General features: G+C 44.2%; 1 protein-coding gene across 1 annotated transcript in view; it reads right to left on the minus strand.

The window, feature by feature from the left end:
- LOC122811913 (ribosomal protein S6 kinase beta-2-like) overlaps positions 1 to 23,348 on the minus strand; it is a gene marked incomplete in the record, with an annotated part of 1,307,756 nt that overhangs the window by 685,773 nt on the left and 598,635 nt on the right. The window contains 3 exon segments of the mRNA XM_044084073.1: positions 15,189 to 15,279; positions 15,564 to 15,654; positions 17,293 to 17,393. Of these exon segments, the coding sequence (XP_043940008.1) occupies positions 15,189 to 15,279; positions 15,564 to 15,654; positions 17,293 to 17,393 (283 nt within the window).

Consider the following 23,348-nt stretch of genomic DNA (forward strand, 5'->3'; position numbering starts at 1 on the left):
CCCATTAATAGTTCAGACAATGAAGAACAAAAAACAAGAGGAAAACTGCAAATTGTGGAAACTCTGCAAAGTATAACTTAAAAAAAAGTAAAAATGGAAGTTTCATAAGCCAAATGACTATCTTTAATTTATGATGTGTTTCGGGGCCATAAAGGACAATTCTCTATTACTTAACTCTAAGGCACCGATGTCTCAGAAATGATAAAGCCATGATTTGACAAGTGTATTTCAAGGTGGTGTGAAATTCTCCTGTCTCACTGCCCTTTCACATTATTTTATCAACACTTTTGCTTACTTACCCATACTTAAAGGGCATCTACTAATAAACTGGAAGCAGTACACCTACTAAAAAGTCTTTCGGCTTTTCCTGGTTAGGGGTCACCACAGAGGATCACCGGTCTGTTCCTGATTGGCAGTAGATTTTTTACAGTGTCGAGTTGCCAGCCCGGCACCCAACCTTCACAGAAGGCTTTAATGTTCAATCGACTGCAGGGAGGACATGCAGACTAGCACAGAAGACGCTCCAGCCGAGAATCAAACCAGAGAGCCTCTTGCTGTGAGGCAACAATACTAACCGCTGCACCACCACACCCATCAAGATTGTGAAATTAAGCTCATACTTAAAAATAATGTAGGTTGTGGGGTTCTTCTCTCAACTACTTCATCAGTTCAAAGGTATATACTAAGCCAACCACCAGGGCCTTTGTAATCCCAGCCAAGCAACACATCTCTACTGTGTTCCTATGTATCATGGACGTTTATTACAATGGGGTGTTAGTTAGAAGTTTCTAGAGGTTATCTGGGGGGGGGGACTATGTTCATTTGGGCACTACTTCTGTCTCTATCAGAGACATGGGGCCAAACCTGGGCTGAATTTCCGATTTCCCATCAACTGGTCAAGGTTAAGCTTAAATTGGGTTAGGGATAGACTCTGCTTTACATGGCTAGGCAGCCTCTTCCAGAACATGGGGATCCTCCAAGACACTATCTGTTTCACCAACATGTCTTATTTATGATACAAATAAAATTTAAATCCTTTGATCTAGTGGTACTGATGCTGTTTGTTTTGCAGATATGCAAAATGTCCAACAGAACTGGATCTGAGAATGTCTTGTATGTCAGGAATGGACTGCCTCTCGGTAAATGGTAGAAGGCCAACTATAGAGACATCCATACTGGGCAATGTGTTTATACCCTGGATTCTCCTGGTAAGGAACCTTTGTGGGCATTCCAACTGTTGCATGTCTGGTCAGGTACATGCTGAAGGGGGTATTATACTCAAGGATTACTTCCTTGGATCTGGACACCATGTTCTTACTTATAAGTTGGGCAACATAGAAAGATTTTCTTGCTACCGTGTCCACACGTTGGACAAAGGCCAGATTACTGTCTACATATGTTTCCAGGTCCCTGACTCCCAGGTCGACTCTTAGGGGTGTCTTACTGATGGAGTAATTAGCCTGGGTGGCAGTTTTTCCAAAAGGCACTACAATGCAGTTCTTGGCATTGAGTTTTAATCCATGACTTTGGTACAAGTCATTTGTCTGTATTAGACACTCTTGTAAGATGTGTGTGTCATGGATGAAAATCTATGACAGCTCCCAATTTGCAGTCACTTGCAAACAGTCAGCCAAAGACCCTTGACATTAGCCTTTATGTCTGACAAGTAGATGCCAAATAGAAAGGGCACCAGCATGGAGCCCTAATGGCATCCTGCTAGTGACTGGTCTCTTAGCAGAGGTGGTCTCACTAATCCTGACTTCCTTTATGCCCAGTTCTGTGTTTGTCAACTATACCCGAGTATAGTTTTGTGTTGTGTCAAATGCCTTAGCCACAGCCAGGTAGGCAGTATGCACCATTTTCACCTCATCCAGTGTCTTGGTGACCTTCTCAAAGATGTCCACCATGTTTAGGAGGCATGACCTTCCTTTGACAAAGCCAAACTTGGTTAGGTCCAGTGCCTGAAGATTGCCTACATCTTTGTTGATCATTTAAATAATAATTCATTCCATAGTTTTGCATATTAGACTAGACAGACTAATAGGTCTGTAGTTTCCGAGGTTGGTTTATGGTTCACCCTTGTGAAGTGGGATAACCATTGCAGTCCTTGATTCTCATGATTCAAAGTCTGTTTTGAGGCTATAGTTGAAAAGTGACTCAAGTGGTCCTAAAAGGTCATATTTAAAGCAATTTAGGAGGTGCACTGAAGCTGTGTTTCAGGTCTTAGGGAGCACTGCCAGGATCTGCTCCCTGTTAATAGTTTGGGGGGGTATGCTGGTAGGTATTTCATGGGGTGAGGTGGCTGAAGTTTGAACTGAATTTGTCAGCCAGCAAATTTACTATATGGATCTGCTCAGTGAAGGTGGCACCAGTGACCAGCAGTTCAGCACACTGACAAGTGCTGCCTTTGAGGTGCTGGACGTAGCTGTAGAAAGCCTTACAGTTGTCTTCAGCCTGTGAGGCTATCTTGACGTTGTAATTAGCCTCTTAGTTTCCTGTTCAGTTTCATTAGAGAGCTTCTATCATTATGGGAGTTGCTCTTACAGATTTCAGCCATGACTTTCTTTTTTTACATACCCTGTTAAGGTTAGGATTTTACCGGCATGATTTGTTTTGGGCTTACATCCAAGTAGGTACAGCAGCCTCTATTTAAATTGTTGTAAAAGGTATCTGTGAACAATTCTGCATAGATTGTTAGAAACTTCGGGTTGGGTGGGCACTGAAATTTGGCAAACTATCACCTAATAGTATGCAGATCACTTTGGCACAGTTGCTAACTGTTATGGGGTTTGCTGGGAATTATCAAGTTGATTTTTACTTCAAAGCAGACAGCTCTGTGGTCTGACCTAACCAGTGATAACATGATGGGGGGGTAACCCTCTCTCATACTGGTGAGTACCAAGTCTGGTATGTTTGAACCTCTGGTGAGTGTACACACTGTCTGGTCAAGAGTATTTCTGTTAATACAATCTAGGAATCATTGTGCCTGTAAGCATGAGGCAATGTATGTTTTCTTAGTCTACAGAGGTAGTTGAAGACTTCCATGAATAAGGTACTTAGTTTAATGGTGGCTGTCTCCAGTCGGTCAAGGTACAAGCTATGGAATTCTAGGGACATACAGGGCGACCTATAACTTGCTAGGATATGGTATGGGACTTTGTCTACGGTGATTTGTACATGGATAAATTCCAGGATATTGTCCTATTTAACCAACCTAGAGTTATGCTTACTGTTAACATATATTGAGATTCCTCCACCTTTTGTCCCTGTCTGGGCAACTGATGGTCTAAGTTTGTGGAAGGCACTAAAAGCTTTGATACTATAATCAGTGCCCCTGTGAGTGGCAGCACTTTATTATCACAAACTAAGCACAGCTCCATTTTGTACAAGACTCTGTAATAACAGAAAACAGACAACTGATAATGTGGCGTCACACATGACATTTAAGAAACAGACCTCAAGAAAGATCCCCTCAAGACAGCATCTCATCAGATCAAACTCTTAACAAAAACTACATATGCTTACCAAGCATTTAACTATAAGTTTCTTAATACCATAAGGAAAACTGCATCTTAGTCACGCATTCTCACAGTCTTCTAAATAAATAAGCAACATATTAAACATTCTTGTTTAGGACACATCTTTTTATGACAGTTCTTTACACAGAAGCTAATAAATTATTCTATGACAGCAGAAAAAAAAATCTGTATCAGAGAAAAAAAGAAGTTATGTCTTACCATACCCATCTGAGTTGTTGATGATCTTCCATTCATCACTGATGGGTACGGTTCCGAACCCTCGGAACAGAGTCGGCCAAATGCCAAGCTAGCGTACACCAAACTCTCGAGCTATGCTACTACCCACAATGCCCTTCATCCCACACCTCAGATCGAGTTAGCAGAACCATAGTAGCAACATATATATATATAAGAAACAGAGGCAGAGGCCATCTCTGCGCAAACACCCTAACTCACCAAAACGACCCAAAGATCCGCCAGGAGCCTTGGCGGGGGAAGGTGGGAGAGTGTGATGAATGGAAGACCATCAACAACTCAGATGGAACGTTATGGTAAGACATAACTTCTTTATCTGAAGTTGCTAATCTTCTTCCATTCCTCACTGATGGACCAGGTCCCTAGCTACTACAGAATCTGGGTGGCCCTCATGGAAGAACATTCCGGAGAAACATAGAGCCAAAGGCAGCTCTATCCCTGGAGATCAGATCCAATTTGTAATGCTTGATAAAGGTATGGGGTTTAGCCCAGGTGGCAGTTGCACAAATATCATCCATGGAAGCCCTAGCATGAAAGGTGACAGAAGCAGCCACAGCTCTAGTGAAATGAGGTTTAATGCAGCCAGGAGCTGATTCTTCCTCCAGAGAATAAACAAAGGAGATGCAATCCCTAAGCCATTTAGACAAGGTAACCTTAGACATTGCCGATCCCTTACTAGAGTCCGCAAAAGCAACAAAAACTGACCTGACTTTCGAAAAGACTTTGTCCTGTCCAAATAAAACCGCAACGGTCTGTGGACATCCAAGGAATGAAGACAGTACTCCCCTTTGTTTGTATAATTAGTGAAAAACACAGGCAACTCAATGGACTGATTACTAGAGAATTCCGAAACCACCTTGGGTAAGAAAGTGGGATTAGTGCAAAGTGATACTCTGTCCTTATGGAAAATCAAATAAGGACTTTTAATGCATAATGTTTGTAGCTCTGATACATGCCTGGCTGAAGTAACCGCCACCAGAAACAAGGTTTTCCAGGACAGAAACTTCACATCACAGGTTGCAGATGGCTCGAAAGGAGGTAGAGTCAAAGTTTGAAGCACCCTAGACAGATTCCATGATTACACAGGTTGCCTAATGAGAGGTCTAGAATGAAAAATCCCCTTCAAGAAAGTCTTACACAGATGGGAAGAAATACCAGAAATTCCGTCTGAACCATCATGGAAACTGGAGATGGCAGCTAGATGCACCCGAATCGTGGATGCAGAAGCCCCGTTAAGGAAAAGCTTGGTCAGGTATTGAAGAACCGTAGCTACTGGAACAGAAACAGGATCCAGAAACAGCTCTTGTGCCCACAAGGAAAAACATTTCCACTTGTCTTTATAAAGTTTTCTGGTAGAAGGTTTGTGGGAGGCCAAAATAATATTCCGTATCGGAGAAGAAAGTGACTCAAGACTGGCTACTAACAGAAGTGGAGCAACCAAGCTGTCAGTTTGAGAGTGGCCATATTTGGAGATGACAACCCTTGGGGGTGAGAGATGAGATCCTGATGGAAGTCTAGAATCCAAGGGAGTCGGAGCAGGTGTGGCTGAAGGAAGGGGAACCTAACCTGACGAGGCTAGAACAGGGCAATGAGAATCATTCTGCTTCTCAACCGAGTAGCTTTCCTTAAGACTAAGGGTATCAAGGGGATGGGAGGATAAGCGCACAGGTGACCCGTGGGCCAATCAAGAGTCAGAGCATCTCTCGGGGACTCCCCCTGCGGAGGCAAGAGGGCAAAGTAGCTGCTGCACTTCGCATTGGAGGGGGGAGGCAAACAGATCACAGCAAGGCTGGCCCCAGCGGCTGAAAATTTCCTCTGCCACTTCCGGGTTGAGAGACCATTCATGAGGAAGCAGGATGCATTTGCTCAGCCTGCCCGCTATCACATTGGTACTCCCAGGAATGTGTGTAGCAATCAGGAAACGATTGGTAGCTATCGCCCACTGCCAAATTCTCATGGCCTTGTGGCAAAGGGGGTAGGATCTGGTCCCTCCCTGCTTGTTGATGTACCAGACCACAGACATGTTGTTGGACTGGATAGCAATCAGTCCAAGAGGAAGAAGAGGGTGGAGAGCTTGTAACACCAGTAACACAGCTCTGAGCTCTAGAACGTTGATGTGTAAGTCGACTTCTAGAGGAGACCACGTGCCGTGAACAGATCTTCCCTAAAAATAGCCCCCCCCACCCTATCATGGAAGTGTCCGTAATCACTGTGGTGCTGGGCTGAAGAGGTTGAAAGGGGCAACACCAAAGACTTTCATCCATTCTCATCCACCAGAGGAGATCCTGCGTGCAAAGATTGGTGAAGAGGATTAGTGCGTTCAAGGGATGATGATTGTGTATCCATTGAGTTTGAAGAAGCCACTGTAACAGGCGGATATGAATCCTGGCCAACGGAACAATGGAAATGGCTGCCACCATGGAACCCAGAGCCTGCAAAACTTCCCCTGCAGACACTTTCCTGCAGTCGAGTATCACTTGCACTTGTGTTCTTAGTCTTAAGAGCCCGTGATGAGGAAGAGCTATTAGACCAAGCTGAGTGTTGAACACAGCCCCTATGAACTCCAATTGTTGTGAGGGTTGAAGGTTTGATTTTTCACAATTGATAGTAATACCCAGAGACACCACCAGAGACAGAGTGTGGCGCAGGGCCCTGGTCAGTAGACGCTTGGTGGGGGCGAAGAGCAGCCAATCATCCGGATAAGGAAACACCTGGAATCCGTGCAGTCTCAAGTGAGTTGTCACCACAGCTAGACATTTCGTGAACGCTCTGGGGGCCGTCGAGAGACCAAAAGGCAGGGCTCTGAATTGAAAATGATTGGCTCCCAGCCGGAAGCCCAAAAGCCTCCTGGAGCGCTTGCCCATTTTGATGTGGTAATACGCATCCCGGAGATCTAGAGAGCACATCCACACACCCTCCTGAAGGCATGGAAGGATGGATTGAATAGTGACCATGCGGAATGTGGTCTGTATAACTGAACCGTTCAAATGACTGAGATCCAGAATAGGCCTCCAGTCCCCTGTCTTTTTGGCACCAAAAAGAGTCTGGAGTAGAACCCTAATCCGCATCGCTTTAGAAGAAGCTTCTTGATTTCGGAAGATGCCTCCTCCCTTTCACTGTGTGAAACGTCGGGAAGGGAGAAAGGATTTGAGGGGAATGTGACAGCCCTCTGGTGATAATTCTCTGCACCCATAAATCGTCGGTAATGGAGGACCAGGCTGCTTGGTGCAGAGAGAAACATGCTCCAACTGCTTCCAGAGGAAAGCAATCGGGCAATGCTTCAGGAGCACTGATAGGGTCTACTGGTGAAAGAATCTCTGGAGCCCTAATTCCAGTAACCCCCTCTGCCCCTAAAGGGATGTCTTCCACCGTTGGACCATCCTCTGCCTCTGGAGGAGTCCTCGCCATGTGCGTCACGAAAGAAACCTTGCGACTTCTTGTGCCACAACTTTGCACTCTGATTCCTGGAGAAGGAACGCTAAGGTTTGGAGAAGCGCAGGCCCACGGCAGACAAGGTCTTTCCGTCCTGCTCGCACCTGGCCAAAGTATCCTTGACCTTAGAACCAAAGAGCGTGAAGGGCTCAATAGGGGCATTCAAAAAGGAAGACTTGAAGGAATCTGGTAGGTCAGGAATGTGCATTCAGGCATGACGTCGAACAACCACGCCAGCACTTGCTGCTCTAGCTGCTCCTTCGGTTTGGTGGGAGAGCAACCTCATGGAGGAAATCGAAATCGCTTCAAGGGTGGCAAGTTGGGAGGCCACTTTGTCACTTGCTCCATCTGGCACTTGACCCGCGAGGCTACCAGAGAGTTTGGAAATAAGGTCTTTCTGGAGTCTCGAATGCACGCAAAGGTTGCTGCAGCAAAGACTCATTTCCCTAGCCTGTCCACCGCCTGGGACTCCCTGTTGGGCGGATGAACAGCTGGACTCTCTTCTAAGTCCTTCTTTGCGGCCGCCGCCACCACCACAGTGTCTACTGGCAAGCCTTTCGACCAATAGAGTTGATCTTCTGGAGGAGAAAGTACTTTGTCTGATCTCCTGGGGATAGCTTCTACTGAATCCGGACTCCTCCACGCTCACTGTACAATGAATTTGACCAACTCATCTGCAGGAGTGGTCACCCAGGATGTAGTGGGCTAGGAACGGAAAGCTTGTAAGAATACGGATTCCTCCGGAGAAGGGGTGGAAGATTTCCAGTCACCCTGCTGACTCAAAATCTCTAAGATGTCCCTAAAGGAAACATCGTCAGGGGGTGATCTAGGGGAACCTTCCCCATCATCGTAATCCCTATCCTCAGTAAGGGACTCTTCAGGTGAGTCCATGTGTTTTCTTTTGCACACCCTCTTCCGAGGGGGCTCTTCGGTGGGAATGTCCGAAGAAGCCTCAGAAAGGGGAGTGCTTAGGATTAGTGGTCTCCTGCAAAGGGCTGACGATGGCTGAGTAAGAGGGGGAACCAAAGGCGAAGCTGAAGGAGGAGGATTGTTAGTCGCCAGCACCCTCTCCATAATCCGTAAGGCAAGCCCACCCGAAGACGGATGGGAGCCCGGAACCGAAGAGGACTGAATCGGAACCGGGGTCACACCTCGCTCCGAATGGCCCACCTCCAAGACTGATGTCTGAGAAGTGTTCAGTGCGAAAATAACTCTTGGATCCAAGACGGGAACCGAGAAGGCCTTCGGTGCCGGGACCGGAACCGAATATTCCACTCCTGAAGCAAGGTGTGAATAAGGTGAGCTGTCGTCGGAACTGAAGCCCACCAGGACTTAGATGCTTCAGGCATCAACGCAGTCTGCGCCGAAGGAAGGGATCTCTTTGAAAGCAATGGGGAAGGGGGCCTTGGGACCGAAAGATCCCCCTCAGGAGAATATGAAAGGAGTTGAAGAAGGAAAAATCCCAACACCTGGAGTGGAACAGGGTCTGGAGATTCCTCTTGCAGTCAATATCTGATCCACGAGACGAACAATGTCTATTTCGGACACGTTCCTGGCAGACGTAATCGATATCCCAGAAGGGGATTCAGGCCGGTCCAGAAAAGGACTGTAGGGTTGCCCGGGAAATGGGTCTACAGAAGACGAATATCTGGTCCGTGGTAATGAACTCAATGTAGCCGAGGATTCCGATTTGAATTGCAGAAAACGGTAAAGTCGGAACCGAGAGGGAACTCGGAGCCGAAGTCACAATCGGGGTAATAGTTAAGATCGGATCCGAGGTTGTCGGAGCCGGAGCCTGTAAAGGCGAGGCCGGTGTCGAAGTGTCCTGAACCAGACTGGTCGGAACCAAAGAAACCATCAGTTCAGTAGTAGTCGGTGAAGAGCCTGGCACCGACAATTCAGACTTCCCAGAAACTGTGCTAGGTGTCAAAATCGGTGGCACCAAGACAGCGAGTTGATACTCGGAGGAACATCTACCAGTCTTAGATCGATGATTTTTGCCCCTATCACCAGCAGGTGAAGAAGGGTCTGAGCGAGGGTGCTTCTTATCCTTGCCTGGAGGGGTTGAGACCTCCGCAGAAATAGCCTCAGTGAAAGGAGAGGAAAGCAATCCTTTCAAAATCAACTTGTTACGCCATTCATTCAACGTCAGTTAACTAAAACTCGCACAAATAACACATGGGGGAGTCGCAGAAAGATGCGAGATGCCCAAACAATAAATGCATTTAAAATGCAAGTCACTGTTAGGTAATTTACCACTGCATGACGTGCAATGTTTAAAACCTGAAGTACCCTTTTTCTCAGACATACTAACACTCGCGCAAACTGAGAAAGGAAGGAGAAAAAGAGCCAGACTACCAGCAATGGTATGAAGAGTTACCAAGAGGGTGGTAAAAGTAAAGGAAAAGGCAAGAAAATACCAACAATGGTAAGAAAAGGAATACCTGTGGGTAGAGATAGACTATAAGAAGACACTATAAGAAAAATTTTTGGAAGAAATACAAGTTTGAATAATTCAAAACTACTTAGCCAGAGAGCTCGGTGAAAACGCTGCTACATGGCTGCGCGGCAAACAAGATCGGAGGTATGGGATGAAGGGCATTGTGGGCAATAGCATGGCTCGAGAGTTTGGTGTACACTAGCTTGGCATTTGGCCGACTCCGTTCCGAGGGTTCGGAACAGTACCCATCAGTGAGGAATGGAAGAAGATTAACAACTTCAGATCATATAATATAAACAGCTTCCCTGAAAAAAAAATGTGAGGTACACATATTCCCTTGTTCACAGGCATTTATCCCAATACAAACAAGAATATTTACTGTCAAACGTTTTCTATGGTTTAGATTGGGCATACATCAGAATTTACAAAGCTCTAAAACTATGCCGCAAAAATGAATGGAAAATCTGATTAGAGGCTAAGTGCCCCAGTACAGCAATAGTCACTGGCTTATCAGCAGAAAGTACAGTTTTGTACCTACCATAAATGTAGATGTCCGATAGGAATGCATCTGCAGTCCTTACAAATGGGTTGTCCTGTCGTCAGGCAGCCCTTCGGTCGGCCGGATTCCAAAGTCTGGGTCCGGCTTCGGCTGGTGTCGCACTTCACCCGATGTCATCGCTGCAGTTTTTCGGGTATAAAGGCATCAGCCGACGCCATTTTCCTCAGTGTTTCTTGCCCCAGATGCCAGGTGCCCTCTAGGATGGCTAAATTTGGATAAATGCCAATGTTTCCAAATAGTAGAGAGCAAACACATAAAATAAGCATGTATGTACATATATACAAACAAATACACCATAATAGATCCCCCCCAAGCTAGCTGAAGGATGGCAAATACCGTAGGAGTACCTCAGAGGGGAAGGTGGGTGGGTAATCCTGACTGCAGATGCATTCCTATCGGACATCTACATTTATGGTAGGTACAAAACTGTACTATGTCCTTCAAGGATGCATCTGCAGTCCTTACAAATGGGTAGAATACAATAGCTAAACTAGGGGAGGAGGAAAAGAGTAGAGATTATGGTGTAGTTAGGATCCCTTGCAAAACAGCAGTGGCAAAACCTGCTCAGGATCTAGAGTATAAAGGTAAATTGTAATGCTTGGCAAATGTATGCACGGAGGTCCAAGTAGCAGCCTCTATAATGTCCTTGGTAGCCACTCCTCGTAAGAAAGCTGTGGTAGTGGCTGTAGCCCTTGTGGAGTGAGGCCTGATGTTCTCTGGAGTTTTCTTTCCATGGTAGGAGTAACAAAATCTAATGCAATTTCCTATCCATTTGGAGATTGTCTGTTTTGAAATTGGTTTCCTTCCTTTCCTGTTGCATATGCTACCAGAAGCTGGTCAGTTTTTCTATTGGACTTGGTCCTGTCCAGGTAGTAGCGTAATTGTCTATGTACATCCAAGGTATGCAAGAGTCTTTCTCCCCTGTTCTGTGGGTTGGGGAAGAATGTAGGTAGGTGGATAGCCTGATTTAAAGACACTCTGGATACCACCTTAGGCATAAATGTAGGATTTGTTCTCATGGACACTCTATCTTGATGGAAGATCAGGAAGGGTTGCACTGCCATTAATGCCTGTAGTTCAGAGACCCTTCTTGCTGAAGTTATTGCCAGCAGGAAAGCAGTCTTCTAGGATAAGTATTGTAATTCTGCTGTAGCTGCTGGTTCGAAAGGGGGAAGTGTCAATTTTTCTAGCACAAAGTTCAAGTCCCATGCTGGCAATGGTGGTTTCCTGGGAAGTTTTACATTTTTAATTCCTCTCAGAAACTGTCTGAGCAGAGGATGAGAGAAGACAGGAGGATCCAAGCTGTATTCTGTTGAAATAGCTGATGCATGTATCTTGATGGAAGAATAGGACAGGCCTGTATGGAAGAGCTCTGCCAAGTACTCCAGGATGTTGGCTATGTTTACCAGTGTCACATCTTTTCCCTTTGCAGTACTCCAAATGAGATATCTTTTCCATTTTGCTGCATAATTCTTTCTTGTTGAAGGTCTACGAGCCTCCAGGATTATGTCTTTAACACTTTGGGATAAATTTGGGTTAATTGCGCTTATGTAATGTTCCAGGCAGTTAGCTGCAGAGTTTTCAGGTTTGGATGCATGATGTTGTAGTTGTTCTGTGTTAACAGTAATGGGATCAGGGGTAGTGTCCATATTTGTTCCCGAGACATGCTCCTCAGCAATGGGTACCAATGTTGTCTTGGCCAGTCTGGAGCTATCAGGATGATCCTTGGACGTTCCTCTTTGATCTTCAGAAGCACCTTGTGCATCAAAGGAAGTGGTGGGAATGCGTATGCTGTCAGTTTTTTCCAACTGAAGGATAGGGAGTCCACCTTCCAAGCAAGTGGGTGGTACGTCCTTGTGCAGAATTTCTTTAGCTGGTGATTGAGTGGGGATGCAAATAAGTCTATTTGTGGTAATCCCCATTCTCTTGTGATGGCTTTGAAGATGTCCGGATGCAGCATCCATTCGTGGGCATCTGTGGTAGTTCTGCTTAATATGTCTGCTAGAATGTTTTCTTTTTCCGGTACAAAAATTGCTTGTAACTGAATGTTGTAGCTCAGAGCCACATCCCATAGGTCCAGTGCCAGTCGGCATAGAGGATATGAATGTGTGCCTCCCTGTTTGTTGATGTACCACATAACTGTGGTGTTGTCTGTCCTTATCATCAACTGACCTTCTTGGAGAAATGGTCTGAATGACTGGATTGCCAATTTTACTGCCAGCATTTCCTTTAGATTTATGTGCAGGCGCAGCTGGTCTTGAGTCCATAAGCCTTGTATGCACTTGCCCAGCATGTGTGCCCCCGAACCGAGGTCTGAGGCATCTGTCGTGATGGTTTGGCTTGGTTGACAGTTGCAGAAGGGCAATCCTGTGTTTGATTGACAGGCCTGAGCCCACCATAGGAACTCTTGCTTCAGGCATGGGATTATTGGAATTTTGGTTTCTAGGCTGTGCTTGTGTTGGGACCACAAATTCTTTAGGTACCACTGTAGCTTTCTCATATGCAGTCTGGCATGAGGGACCAGAATTATGCAGGATGCCATGAAGCCTAGGGCTTGTAGTACTTTTCTTGCAGTTAGATGGTTCTGCTTTGTTAATGCCAAGAAGTAGAGAGGTAGTTGCTCTTTCTTTTCTGCAGTTAGGGATGCCATTTGTTTTGAAGTGTCCAGCTCTGCACCCAGAAAGGTTATTCTTTGGGATGGAATCAGCCTTGACTTTTTTATATTGACTGTATATCCCAGGGCCTAAACAATGTATGCAGTAGGAGTGGAAATCTTTATGAGGTATTTGTTTCCCACAAGATAAACAGTTATTCACTTTCTCTGACATCGGCTGAGGCAAGAAAGAGTCCCCAACGGGGTACTTAGCTTTTTAGAAGTCTTCGAAGTAGTATTCGGTAGTAGTAATCTCTGGATCTGACCGACCGGCACTTGCGAACAGCTTCTGCTTTGGGCGCTACGTGGCAAGAAAGACTGACGAAAATGGCGTCGGCTGATGCCTTTATACCCGAAAAACTGCAGCGATGACGTCGGGTGAAGTGCGACACCAGCCGAAGCCGGACCCAGACTTTGGAATCCGGCCGACCGAAGGGCTGCCTGACGACAGGACAACCCATTTGTAAGGACTGCAGATGCATCCTTGAAGGACATCAATCATTATCACACATGCACACTGTTTCCCAACATGGTAATATTGTTTGCGTGTAATACTGACACTGTGTTTATCATTCAAGAATGGTGTTATCCTGTAAGACGTGCTGTTTCACTTTCATGAATGATCAAGTGTGATAACACAGGCTAACCATGACAGCAAACTCTTGATAGCTTAGCTTATAGAATTTTCATTCCTCTCCCAGGATCTCACCCGATAGCTTCCCTATCTGAACCCAGAGGGAGGGGGAAAAAGGAGTCAAGCATTCCTAGATTAGATGACAGCCCTTTTGACCAATTCCTTCCTGCTCTTTTACCTCAGTCCACCTTTCATGCCTCAACAAGAGATGAGTGGTAGGTTCATAGGTTGGTACTAGGCTATCGGCCCTAGGGCCTATACAAGCCTAGCCATAACAAATCCCTGGATATTATTTCCCACAATATTTACTTCTCTGGAAAGTACATTTGGTTCCTACTTGGGAGGTAGGGAGCAAGCCAGCATGGCGGTCCTTGGGGATGGCTTACTGTCTTTTCATGGGAGTACCCTCTCTTGACAGCTCTGCTAAGCTCCACCATTGCTGCTTCTTGAGTGGAAGTATGTCTTGGCTGACCATGTTTCCATTAGCTTTCTAGTGCAAGTACACTATGACAGCTCGGACTTAGCAGGCTCAAACTTCACTGAGTTTAACACCCAGTGCTCCTGCTTATCACCCTCGTGGCAAATGACACCCACCTCACTCATGCAAGATGGCTGAGTCTACAGTGGCTGCTCACTCTCATCCTCACCAGTCAGCTACTACACGGACCAAAGTCACTAAATGGACTTGGGCCACCAGCAGTTCAGTCAGAGCCTTACTCTCTATGCCATTCAGCTGACTTCAACACAGCAGATTAAGACTACAAATTTGATTCCCTCAGTCTCGGGTTTGCTTTATGAATGATTCTGAGCAAGTCACTTAGCCAAACAGTGTTTTCTGTTCACCCTAAAGAGAGGCATTTGTGTGTAGTAGGTTTATCCAAATAACAAATATGTGGGATAAGACAGAATCCCAGTACAGTACAATTATAGAATGTCAATGCTTCAGGGGGCGGACAGCAAAAAAAAACTCCAAACTAATTTTTCTTTACATGTTCTGATGTGAACCTAAATGGACTGCAACTTAAGTTTCTGCAAGAACATATGTATGCATGTGTGCACATCTGCATCCTTAAAGAAAAAAAGTATTACAAAGAGCAAACCGCACATACGCAAGCACACATACAATATACGCATACACATAAAATATTCCTTATTGTACAGTTCATTATTTCACCCCATTATCAATGGTTCCATTGTACATTATAGGTGGAGGCAACAACTGATAATTGTTAATGAACCATAAGAGGTAAATCAGGATGAGGAAGAGGGGATATTAAACATGCCATAAACTATTGTATATTTTTGTGAGCCTGCTGCAGGAAAACATATCCCCTTATCAATGGATCACACTGTCCTGTGACCTTTAGACTACTACGGAATTTACTAACACCTGCCCTCACACAAATTCTACTGGGAGGTCATATACCTGCATCTAACACAGCCTCAGTACTAGTTAACTGAATTAGATTTTATTATTATATGTAGCAACCAACAGTTTTAAATTAAAAATAGCTAAAAAAAAAAAGGGAGAGGGGAAATGAACACAAAAAGTGAGACAGAAAAAACATACACAGAAAAAAAAAAACGGAGAAGGCATGAAGAGTGGAAGATAACAGAGTGAAACAGTAAGGAATGATGAGGTGAAAGGGAAAAGGAATGAAGCAAATAAAGGACAGAGAGGGAAGGAAAGGACTCACCGATCCCGTCAGCATATCATACATCAATGCACCAAGACTCCACCAGTCCACTGCACGGTTGTGGCCACTGTGCATCAGGATCTCTGGAGCCCTAATGGAGGACACAATGGGAGAAGGGAGAACAACAATCAGAGGGGAATTCTTGGGATAACTTCCTAAGAGGAGGTAACAAAAGGTCACACAAATGAATATCTCATCAAGGCCTGTGGCCATGGTGATAAATATGAAACACACAGCTAATCTCCATATTACAAGACTTCCCACAGAGACTATGCTACACATACATTAAAATCTACCTGTACAAGGTTATGGTGCCAATTTTAGGCCATCTATACCCCCAAATTAAAGAAAAAACTCCAAACAGCTCATACATACATGTACTCAATTGTCCCACAGAAGGTATGCGTAACTGCTCCATCATGGATTGATTCTTTGCACAGCCCAAAGTCTGTCAGTTTTATGTGTCCTAAAAAAAACATACAGTGAAATTAGTCATCATATTTAATGACTAAATATCATGTTAGGCACTTTTACAGTCAATATTATTTATGATAGTGAGGGGGATTATGATGGGGAGGAAGAAATACCAGAACAGGACTCGAGAATCAAAAAACATTTGGTTCCACCTCTTCTTTCACCGTATTCCGTTCAAGCCTCCCTGTTGCATGTTGTACAGAGTGCACTATGCACTGTTCCCACACAGAGGCACTAGGCACTAGCAGTCCTCTCACAATCCCACTGCATGCTTTATTATATTCATCTGTGGATGTTACAACTCATACATACCCATGTACATACTGCTCTAGTAATGACAAACACAATAACACCAAGGATCTGGACAAGACAGTACTGCTGATGACAGCTTTATTACAGCACTGTACTGGAAGTAACATATACGATTTTTATAAAATGACCCATTTCCAACTAGGGGAGGCATGTGCAGTCATAGGGACAATTTCCACTTGTAGACTGTGCAAGTTATTTAACTAAACAGTGCTGCCATTTTGCCTATGGAAAGGGATACTTGTGTACAGTGAGCTTACGTGGAAAGGAAGAAATAAAAAGTCCACTTTACACTGATTTATATGGTTTCACTGTTGTCACTTTTTTCTCTCTTACACAACATATAGCTTCAGCACCTCAAACACAGATTCATATATATTTTCCTACTTACCTTAAGCCACCTTTGCTGGCATACATACAATCTTTTACCCAAAATTATATTTTTGTTGAGGTACAGCCTTTGGAACCAAATCCCACATCCTAAACGTGGTCTCACCAAATCATTACAGAAGGGAAATGCTACCTTAGCCTTTTTCACAATAATGCTACAATGTAAATATGCTGGTTTTTCCACCTGACCTTTTCTCTGCCCCACCACAATGAGAATCTAATTACATATTTAAGGCTATGATACCTAATCCATTCCATGTTCTGACTAGTTTCTCCACAAACCTGTACATAACTCATTTTGTTTTACAAGTTCAAGCCACAAATCTTCTTTCATTAAACATCAGCTGTAATTTCCTGTACCACTGATTGCATGAACTGAAGTCTGTTGCTTATGGTCTTTATCATAGATAGACGTTTGCAACTATGTCATTAAATGTCAGAAAACTGAACTACTTGTACAGGAGAAAATTTGGGCATGAACCAACAACAGTGTGTCACAAAAAGGCCAGAGTTCAGATGTGGCTTCCACATAAACAATATGCAAGAGCAGCAGCAGAGCATATATGTGTCCTGCAATAAAATGAGCCAAATGTGTCCTGGAACAAAGCGAGTGCAGAGTATGTTAACATCAGGACACCTTGGAAAAGACTATGCCCACAACACATTACCATGAAGGTGCTGTGCAGAAGAAAGACTCGAGAGTTGTTATAGGAGGCATAAAGAAGGTAACTTGGTGCAGCATTACACAGTGTGGAGAAAAGAGCTCTCAAGACTTTGCAATTTGGAGCAAATTTTGTTGGAGAACGTAAGTCTGGAGAAGTACTAGATATGAAAAAAAAAATCATCAGCATCTTCTCAAACCCTCACATTCTACTGTAAGCTATTAACTGGCTACAAATACTTACAGTTGCATTTTCAAAGGATTACTAACCTTGGTAATTCAGCATGATGTTCTCAGGCTTCAGGTCCCTGTAGATAATGCCCTGTGAATGTAGGTGTCCCAGGGCAAGTGTGATCTCCCCAAGATAGAAGCTACGCACACGTCATCAGAAACCATGCAGTGAATGAGAGAGAAAGGAGGGAAAGCATTAGTGCAACAGATATGGCTACAAGAACAATAACTCCCACATTTCCATACACCCAACAGCCATTAAAAATCCTATGTAAGCTACACCAGGATGCTCACATCAGTTTTAGGAATAAAGGACCAAACTGCACATCTTAATTTGCCCATTTTCACAATCCACAAGGTGGCCGACCCATTCTGATCCGCAGTTCACTCACTATCATACTACTCAAATTGTCACCCATTTCTGTTCCCGACTCCTTTGCAGACAAACATTCAGGACTCTGCTGTGAAAAATTACAGAAAACTGTTTCATATCAGTCTGCTGATCAAATCTTCAAGGATAGGTAAAAGAAAGAAACTGATAATGTTTCTTATTTTGGTAAGCAGTGAACACAGATCCCCTTTAAGAAATTATTCATTTTTTACAAATTGACTTCAGACGCAAGTTTAAACAAGAAGCAAGCAATTGGGATGTCTTGTTTGTGTTCTGGATTTTGTCTATCTTCCCTCAACAAGGGATTCTTATCGTAACATGTAGTTTACATTTGGGGAAACAAATGCTACTTTTTTGAACAAGTGGATGTTCTCTACAGTTAATTTTCCTGCAAACAACTTTGTTTCCCAATAAATAATAATCTGAAAAACTAAGGAATTTTGCAAGTCTGTTGAGGTAAAACAATCAAGCATTTTCACTTTAAAATACAATATGAAGTACCACTTTCTGTTAAGAAAAAATATCTACTAGAATGAACTAACAGTAAAAGTATGACAAACTGATAAAACAATAACACCTATTTTGGCACCAAAAAGAGACACAAACCCCAAACAATACTCTGCTATGCCAAGATGTTTTAGCATAGCAGAGTATCGTTTGGGGTTTGTGCCTTCAATAGCTGTTACTGTTTTATCTACTAGAATGACAGAGAATGCCATACACATGTTAACATTTGATATATATGCCCCTACTTCTAAATTTCAAACTTTCACAAGTGTGAATTTCTTACGGTCAAGACCACAAGATCAAACTTGTGAAAGTTCAAAATTTAAATAAATAAAAAAAAATATATATATATATATATATATATATATATATATATATATATATATATATATATATATTATATTTTTGCCACCCTGCACCCCCCACACATCCTGCTAATTAAATATACCAACTCCAAGATTTCTATACGGAGAAATGATGTGGCAAATAAGATTGAATGCTTGTATGTCTCCTGACCTCAATGAATGTATTTCAATTAATGGTGTACTGTAGCAAACAACAAAATGGACTATACTCCACGGGGTAAATGCCTCGTTGATAAAATTCAGCAAGAAAATCAAACCAAGGATTACAACGAGGCAACCTGGCTTTTGGCTGAAAAATTCAAACAGCATATATTCTTTAAAAGAAGGATTTATCCAAGTAACAAGTCCAGTCTGTGTAAAATTCACAACTCACAGTTCATTTATTTGAGTGACATAAAAACGGTAAGCGCTTTCACTACATAGCTTACTCAGACCTTCAAGAACAAATCCAGGATAAGAGGTAAAGAGGGAAATGCTGTGTCCTTTCCTTTAGACTGAATCCAAGAACAATATATTTTCCACTTTTCAGCATAGGATTTCCTAGTACTAGGTCTTCTGGCTTCAAGAAAGACATCCAGCACCTGTTTGCTTAGGGTTGCTGGTGGAGTATTCAAGGAATAAGGCAGGCTGCAAGGTTTAGGTTTGCAATTGTGGATGCAAAATCTGTCCCCTCCTGCTGAGACAGCAGGGTAGGGGGTCTGGTGTAGGTGCCAGGGTGGCACTGCTGTCAGGCTGCACAGGAGTGGGTACCAGTGCTGGCGTGGCCAATCCGAGGCAATCAGAATTGCCCTTGGCCTGTCTTGTTTTATCTTGAGTAGAACTCTCGAGAGAAGGGGCAGAGGGGGAAAGGCATAGATTCAGAGGTTTTTCCAGTGAAAGGATAGGGCATCCAACTTCCAGGCCCTGCTGTGAGGGTTCCTGGTGCAGTATTTGCTTAACTGGTGGTTCTCGGGGGAGGCAAAGAGATCCACCTCTGGTGTCCAATACCACTGGATCAGAAGGTTGAAGGTGTTTGGCTTCAATTTCCACTGCTGTGGGTCTAGGAGATTTCTGCTTAAGTCATCTGCCAGTGAATTTTGTTTGTCTGGCAGAAACCGAGCTTGTAGATGGACTTGGTTGTTCAATGCTGTGTTCCACAGGTCCATGGCTAACCTGCAGAGTGGGTAAGAATGGATTCCCGCCCTGTTTGTTTATGTACCACATAACTGTGGTGTTGTCTGTTTTTATCAGCAGTTGTCCTGGAAGGATTAGGTATCTGAAAGCTGTCAGAGCATTCTGTACAGCTAGCATCTCTTTTTGACTGATGTGCAGGAGAATATGCCTTGGGCTCCAGTGGCCCTGAATGCATTTGCCTGCCATGAGAGTCCCCCATGCATAGTCTGATGCATCTGTGGTCAGGGTTTGGGTGGTGTGGGGTTGAGTGAAATGCAGTCCCTTGTTGTGGTTGCATGCTTCTGCCCAGCAAAGGAACTCTGCCATTAGACAAGGTATGATAGGAATGACTGTTTCCAGGTCCTGACAGTACTGGCAGCAAAGACTTTTTAAAGTACCACTGAAGTTTCCTCATATGCAGTCTTGCATATGGACAGAATACATGAGGCCATGAACCCTAGGGCTTGCAGTATTTTTCTTGCAGATGGTTGGATTCTGGTGGCCATTTGTTTAAAGTAGTCTGTCAAACGTTATTGTGTGTTACCTTGGTGCACTGTGTTTATATTTTTACTTATTTTTTTGCACCTTGGTTTTACCCGCAGCCGTTTCTTTTTTGTTTCTAGTCTGTCAAACAAACCTGTTTTTCTGAGGTGAGAAATGCCATCAGGGAAGTTGTGTCCAAGCTTGCTCCCAGGAATACAATCTTTTGACTGAGTATCAATTGAGATTTCTTTACGTTGATGGTGTACCCCAATGAAGTGAGAAGGCTTTTTACAAATGCCAGGTGCTGAAGCAGCAATTCCTGGCTGTCTACATGAATCAGGCAGTCGTCCAGGTATGGGTAAATTTGGAAATTTCTCTGCCTGCAGTATGCAATGGCTGGAGCCAGGCATTTTGTGAATACCCTGGGCGCAGTAGATAGGTCAAAGGGAAGTGCAGAGAACTGATAGTGCATAGATCCTGCCCTGAAACATAGATATTTCCTGCATGACTCCTTTATGGGGATGTGCAGATAAGCTTCTTTTAAGTCTAGAGTGACTAACCAGGCATCCTTGGCTAGCATAGGGAGAAGCTGTTGCAGGGTAAGCATCTTGAATTTTGGGACCACCAGGAAGGTGTTGAGAATTGAAAGAACCAGGATTGGGCGCCACAAGCCCTCTTTCCTGGGCACCAGGAACAGTCTGTAGTAGAAACCCTGACCCCTTTGTTCTACAGGAACAGGCTGAATAGCTCTGATATTGAGAAGAGAAAGTACTTGCTTTTGAGCCTCTGCCCACTGGTTTGGAGGAAGGCCTGGAAACCCGCTTGGGGTTGGCAGTGAATGGAAATAAAATTTGTACCTCTGGGATACAATGTTGAAGACCCATCGGTCCTGAGTGATGGACATCCAGTTTTTTGCATGAAGGGCAAGTTTTCCTCCTAGGGGCACAAGCATTTGGGCAGGGCTGGGAAGTAGAATTGAGGAGTCATTGTGTACTTTTTCTATAGGGAGGTGGCTTACCACTCCCTGTTTTAGGGGTGGGGGCACTCCATTGCTTAGATCCCTGTATACCCTGAGACTGTAGTCTGGGTGGTCTGTTTCCCTTGCGTCTTGTCTGGGAAGGCCTGGAGGGGGCTGAAAAGGACTAGCATTTTGAAAGGCAATGCCTACTAAATCTAGGTGGCTGCACTTCTAAGAATTCTTTAACAGTTTGCATAGATTTAGCTTTTTCTTCCATCTTAAGAACTTATTCTGCTTTGGTGCCAAACAAACAGTCCTTATTTAAAGGAGTGTCTAGTAATTTGGATTTGACACAAACTGGCAAGGTCTGCTCCTTCAGCCAAGCATGTCTTCTTAGTACAGAACCAGTGACTACAGCCCTGCAAGATGCTTCTAGGGCATCAAAGCCACACTGCAAAGTATGCTTACTAACTTGGTTTGCAGAATGCATTAGCTCTTGTAAATCTTTATTTTCTGCACAATCTGGAAATATAACCATTTTTTGTTTAATTAGTTCCATAATATGTTGCTGGTACGTCAGCATGTGAAAGTGACAATTTAATGCCCTGACAGCAAGAGTTGCAGAGGTATATACCTTCTTACCCCATCTGTCTAAAGCTCTGGAATCTCTGTCAGAAGGGGTAGGATTTTTGGCTGTAGTAGCCTTAATACCTTTAGGTCCCTGGGAAACTATCACTGGATCAGCAGTAGGATTCTTGAAAAGAAACTTGTGGGAAGCAGGTACTCTGTAGTACCAGTCAGGTTTCCTAGGGGCCGGAGGTAAGGTGTCTGGAGTAAGACTGGATTCCATAAAAACATCATCCACAACATCCAGGACAGAGGGTATAGCTAAAGGCCTGTGCTGAGGCAACTCAAAAATTCTGAGGATAGTCTTGGCATTCCCCGTGGAAATGCTCTCTTAAAGTATGCAAGATTTCACCAAAAGAAAAATCCTCTGGAGGGGAGGCAGAGGGAATCGATTCCTCTGCATGTGAATCCTCTTAGGCTGATAAGGGCATGTCCTGATAATCAGAAAGGGCAGAGTAATCGGACTCCTGGTCTGTAGAATCTGAAGGTAACTCAATTCTTTGTCTCTTAGCAGGGGAAGGCTGGCTTCCCCTAATTAGCGTAATAAGGTCTTCAGCCATTCTAAACATTTGTTTTTGTGGCATGGGAGCCACCGCATGCTCTTTGTCTGTCGGCTTTCTAGGCGTACTGCGCACTCTGGGCCTAAGAAACTCAGTAGTTTTGGCAAAAAATGAAGTCATCAGTTTGATTCGAACATCGGTAGGATGGAATACACCCTCAGAAGCAGGTGCCGGTAAAGCGGCTCTGGACCCATCCATAGTACAGACATCTGCTGGTTCCACAGTCGAAGAAGCATCTGACAGCATACCGGACTCCAAATGCGTCTCAGCAGTGGCCTGCGAATCCATAGAAGCCAGCATCAGGGGCTGCAAAGGCACCTCACTGAGTACCGGTGGACTGGCGACTAGCTTAACAGAAGTGTCGTCGGCAGTTTTGGACCTATGCAGTCTGTGTCTGTCTTTATCCTTACGGTTTTTCAGAAGATCGGTAGTCAGATGGCTTACCGAAGCCATTTCGGAATATGGAGCACAAGAGCGAAAGAATGTAACAACGACAGCCCGACGATGAATGGTTCAGGTGTTAAACAAGACACAAAACCGACAGCGAGGGACTTCGTGGTTTGGCCTAAACAGGTGACGCTGTAAGAATGAAAATCTCTGTGAGGTATTTGCTTTCCACAGGCAAGACAATTGTTAACTTTTTCTGACATTGGTCAGAGCAAGAAAAAAGGATCCCCAACGGGGTACTTAGCTTTAGAAGACTTCAGGGTGATCAACTCGAAAACGAAAATTTCAGGTAGCAGCCATCCGGCACTTGCAAACTGCTTCTGCTTCGGGCTCCTCCTTGGCATAAAAGACTGATGTAATGGCATCGGCTGCCTGTTTTATACCCCTGACGACCTGACTTCATGGAAGAAGCGACAGCATCCGCCGCAGAAATACTAAGACTCTGGTAGTACTGGTGCTGGTCATGGCTAGTGATGTGGCAGCCACATAAACATTTTGAAAGCTTATGCTTCTTGGGTATCAGACACGGAAGTTTTCTACAATGTAGAAAAGGATCAAGATCTGATTAAATTGAGTGACAGCAAATAACTGTAGGGGTTGAGGGA

Source organism: Protopterus annectens, chromosome 9.part0 (assembly GCF_019279795.1).
Source record: "Protopterus annectens isolate FY-2018-M chromosome 9.part0, PAN1.0, whole genome shotgun sequence".
NCBI lineage: Eukaryota > Metazoa > Chordata > Ceratodontiformes > Protopteridae > Protopterus > Protopterus annectens.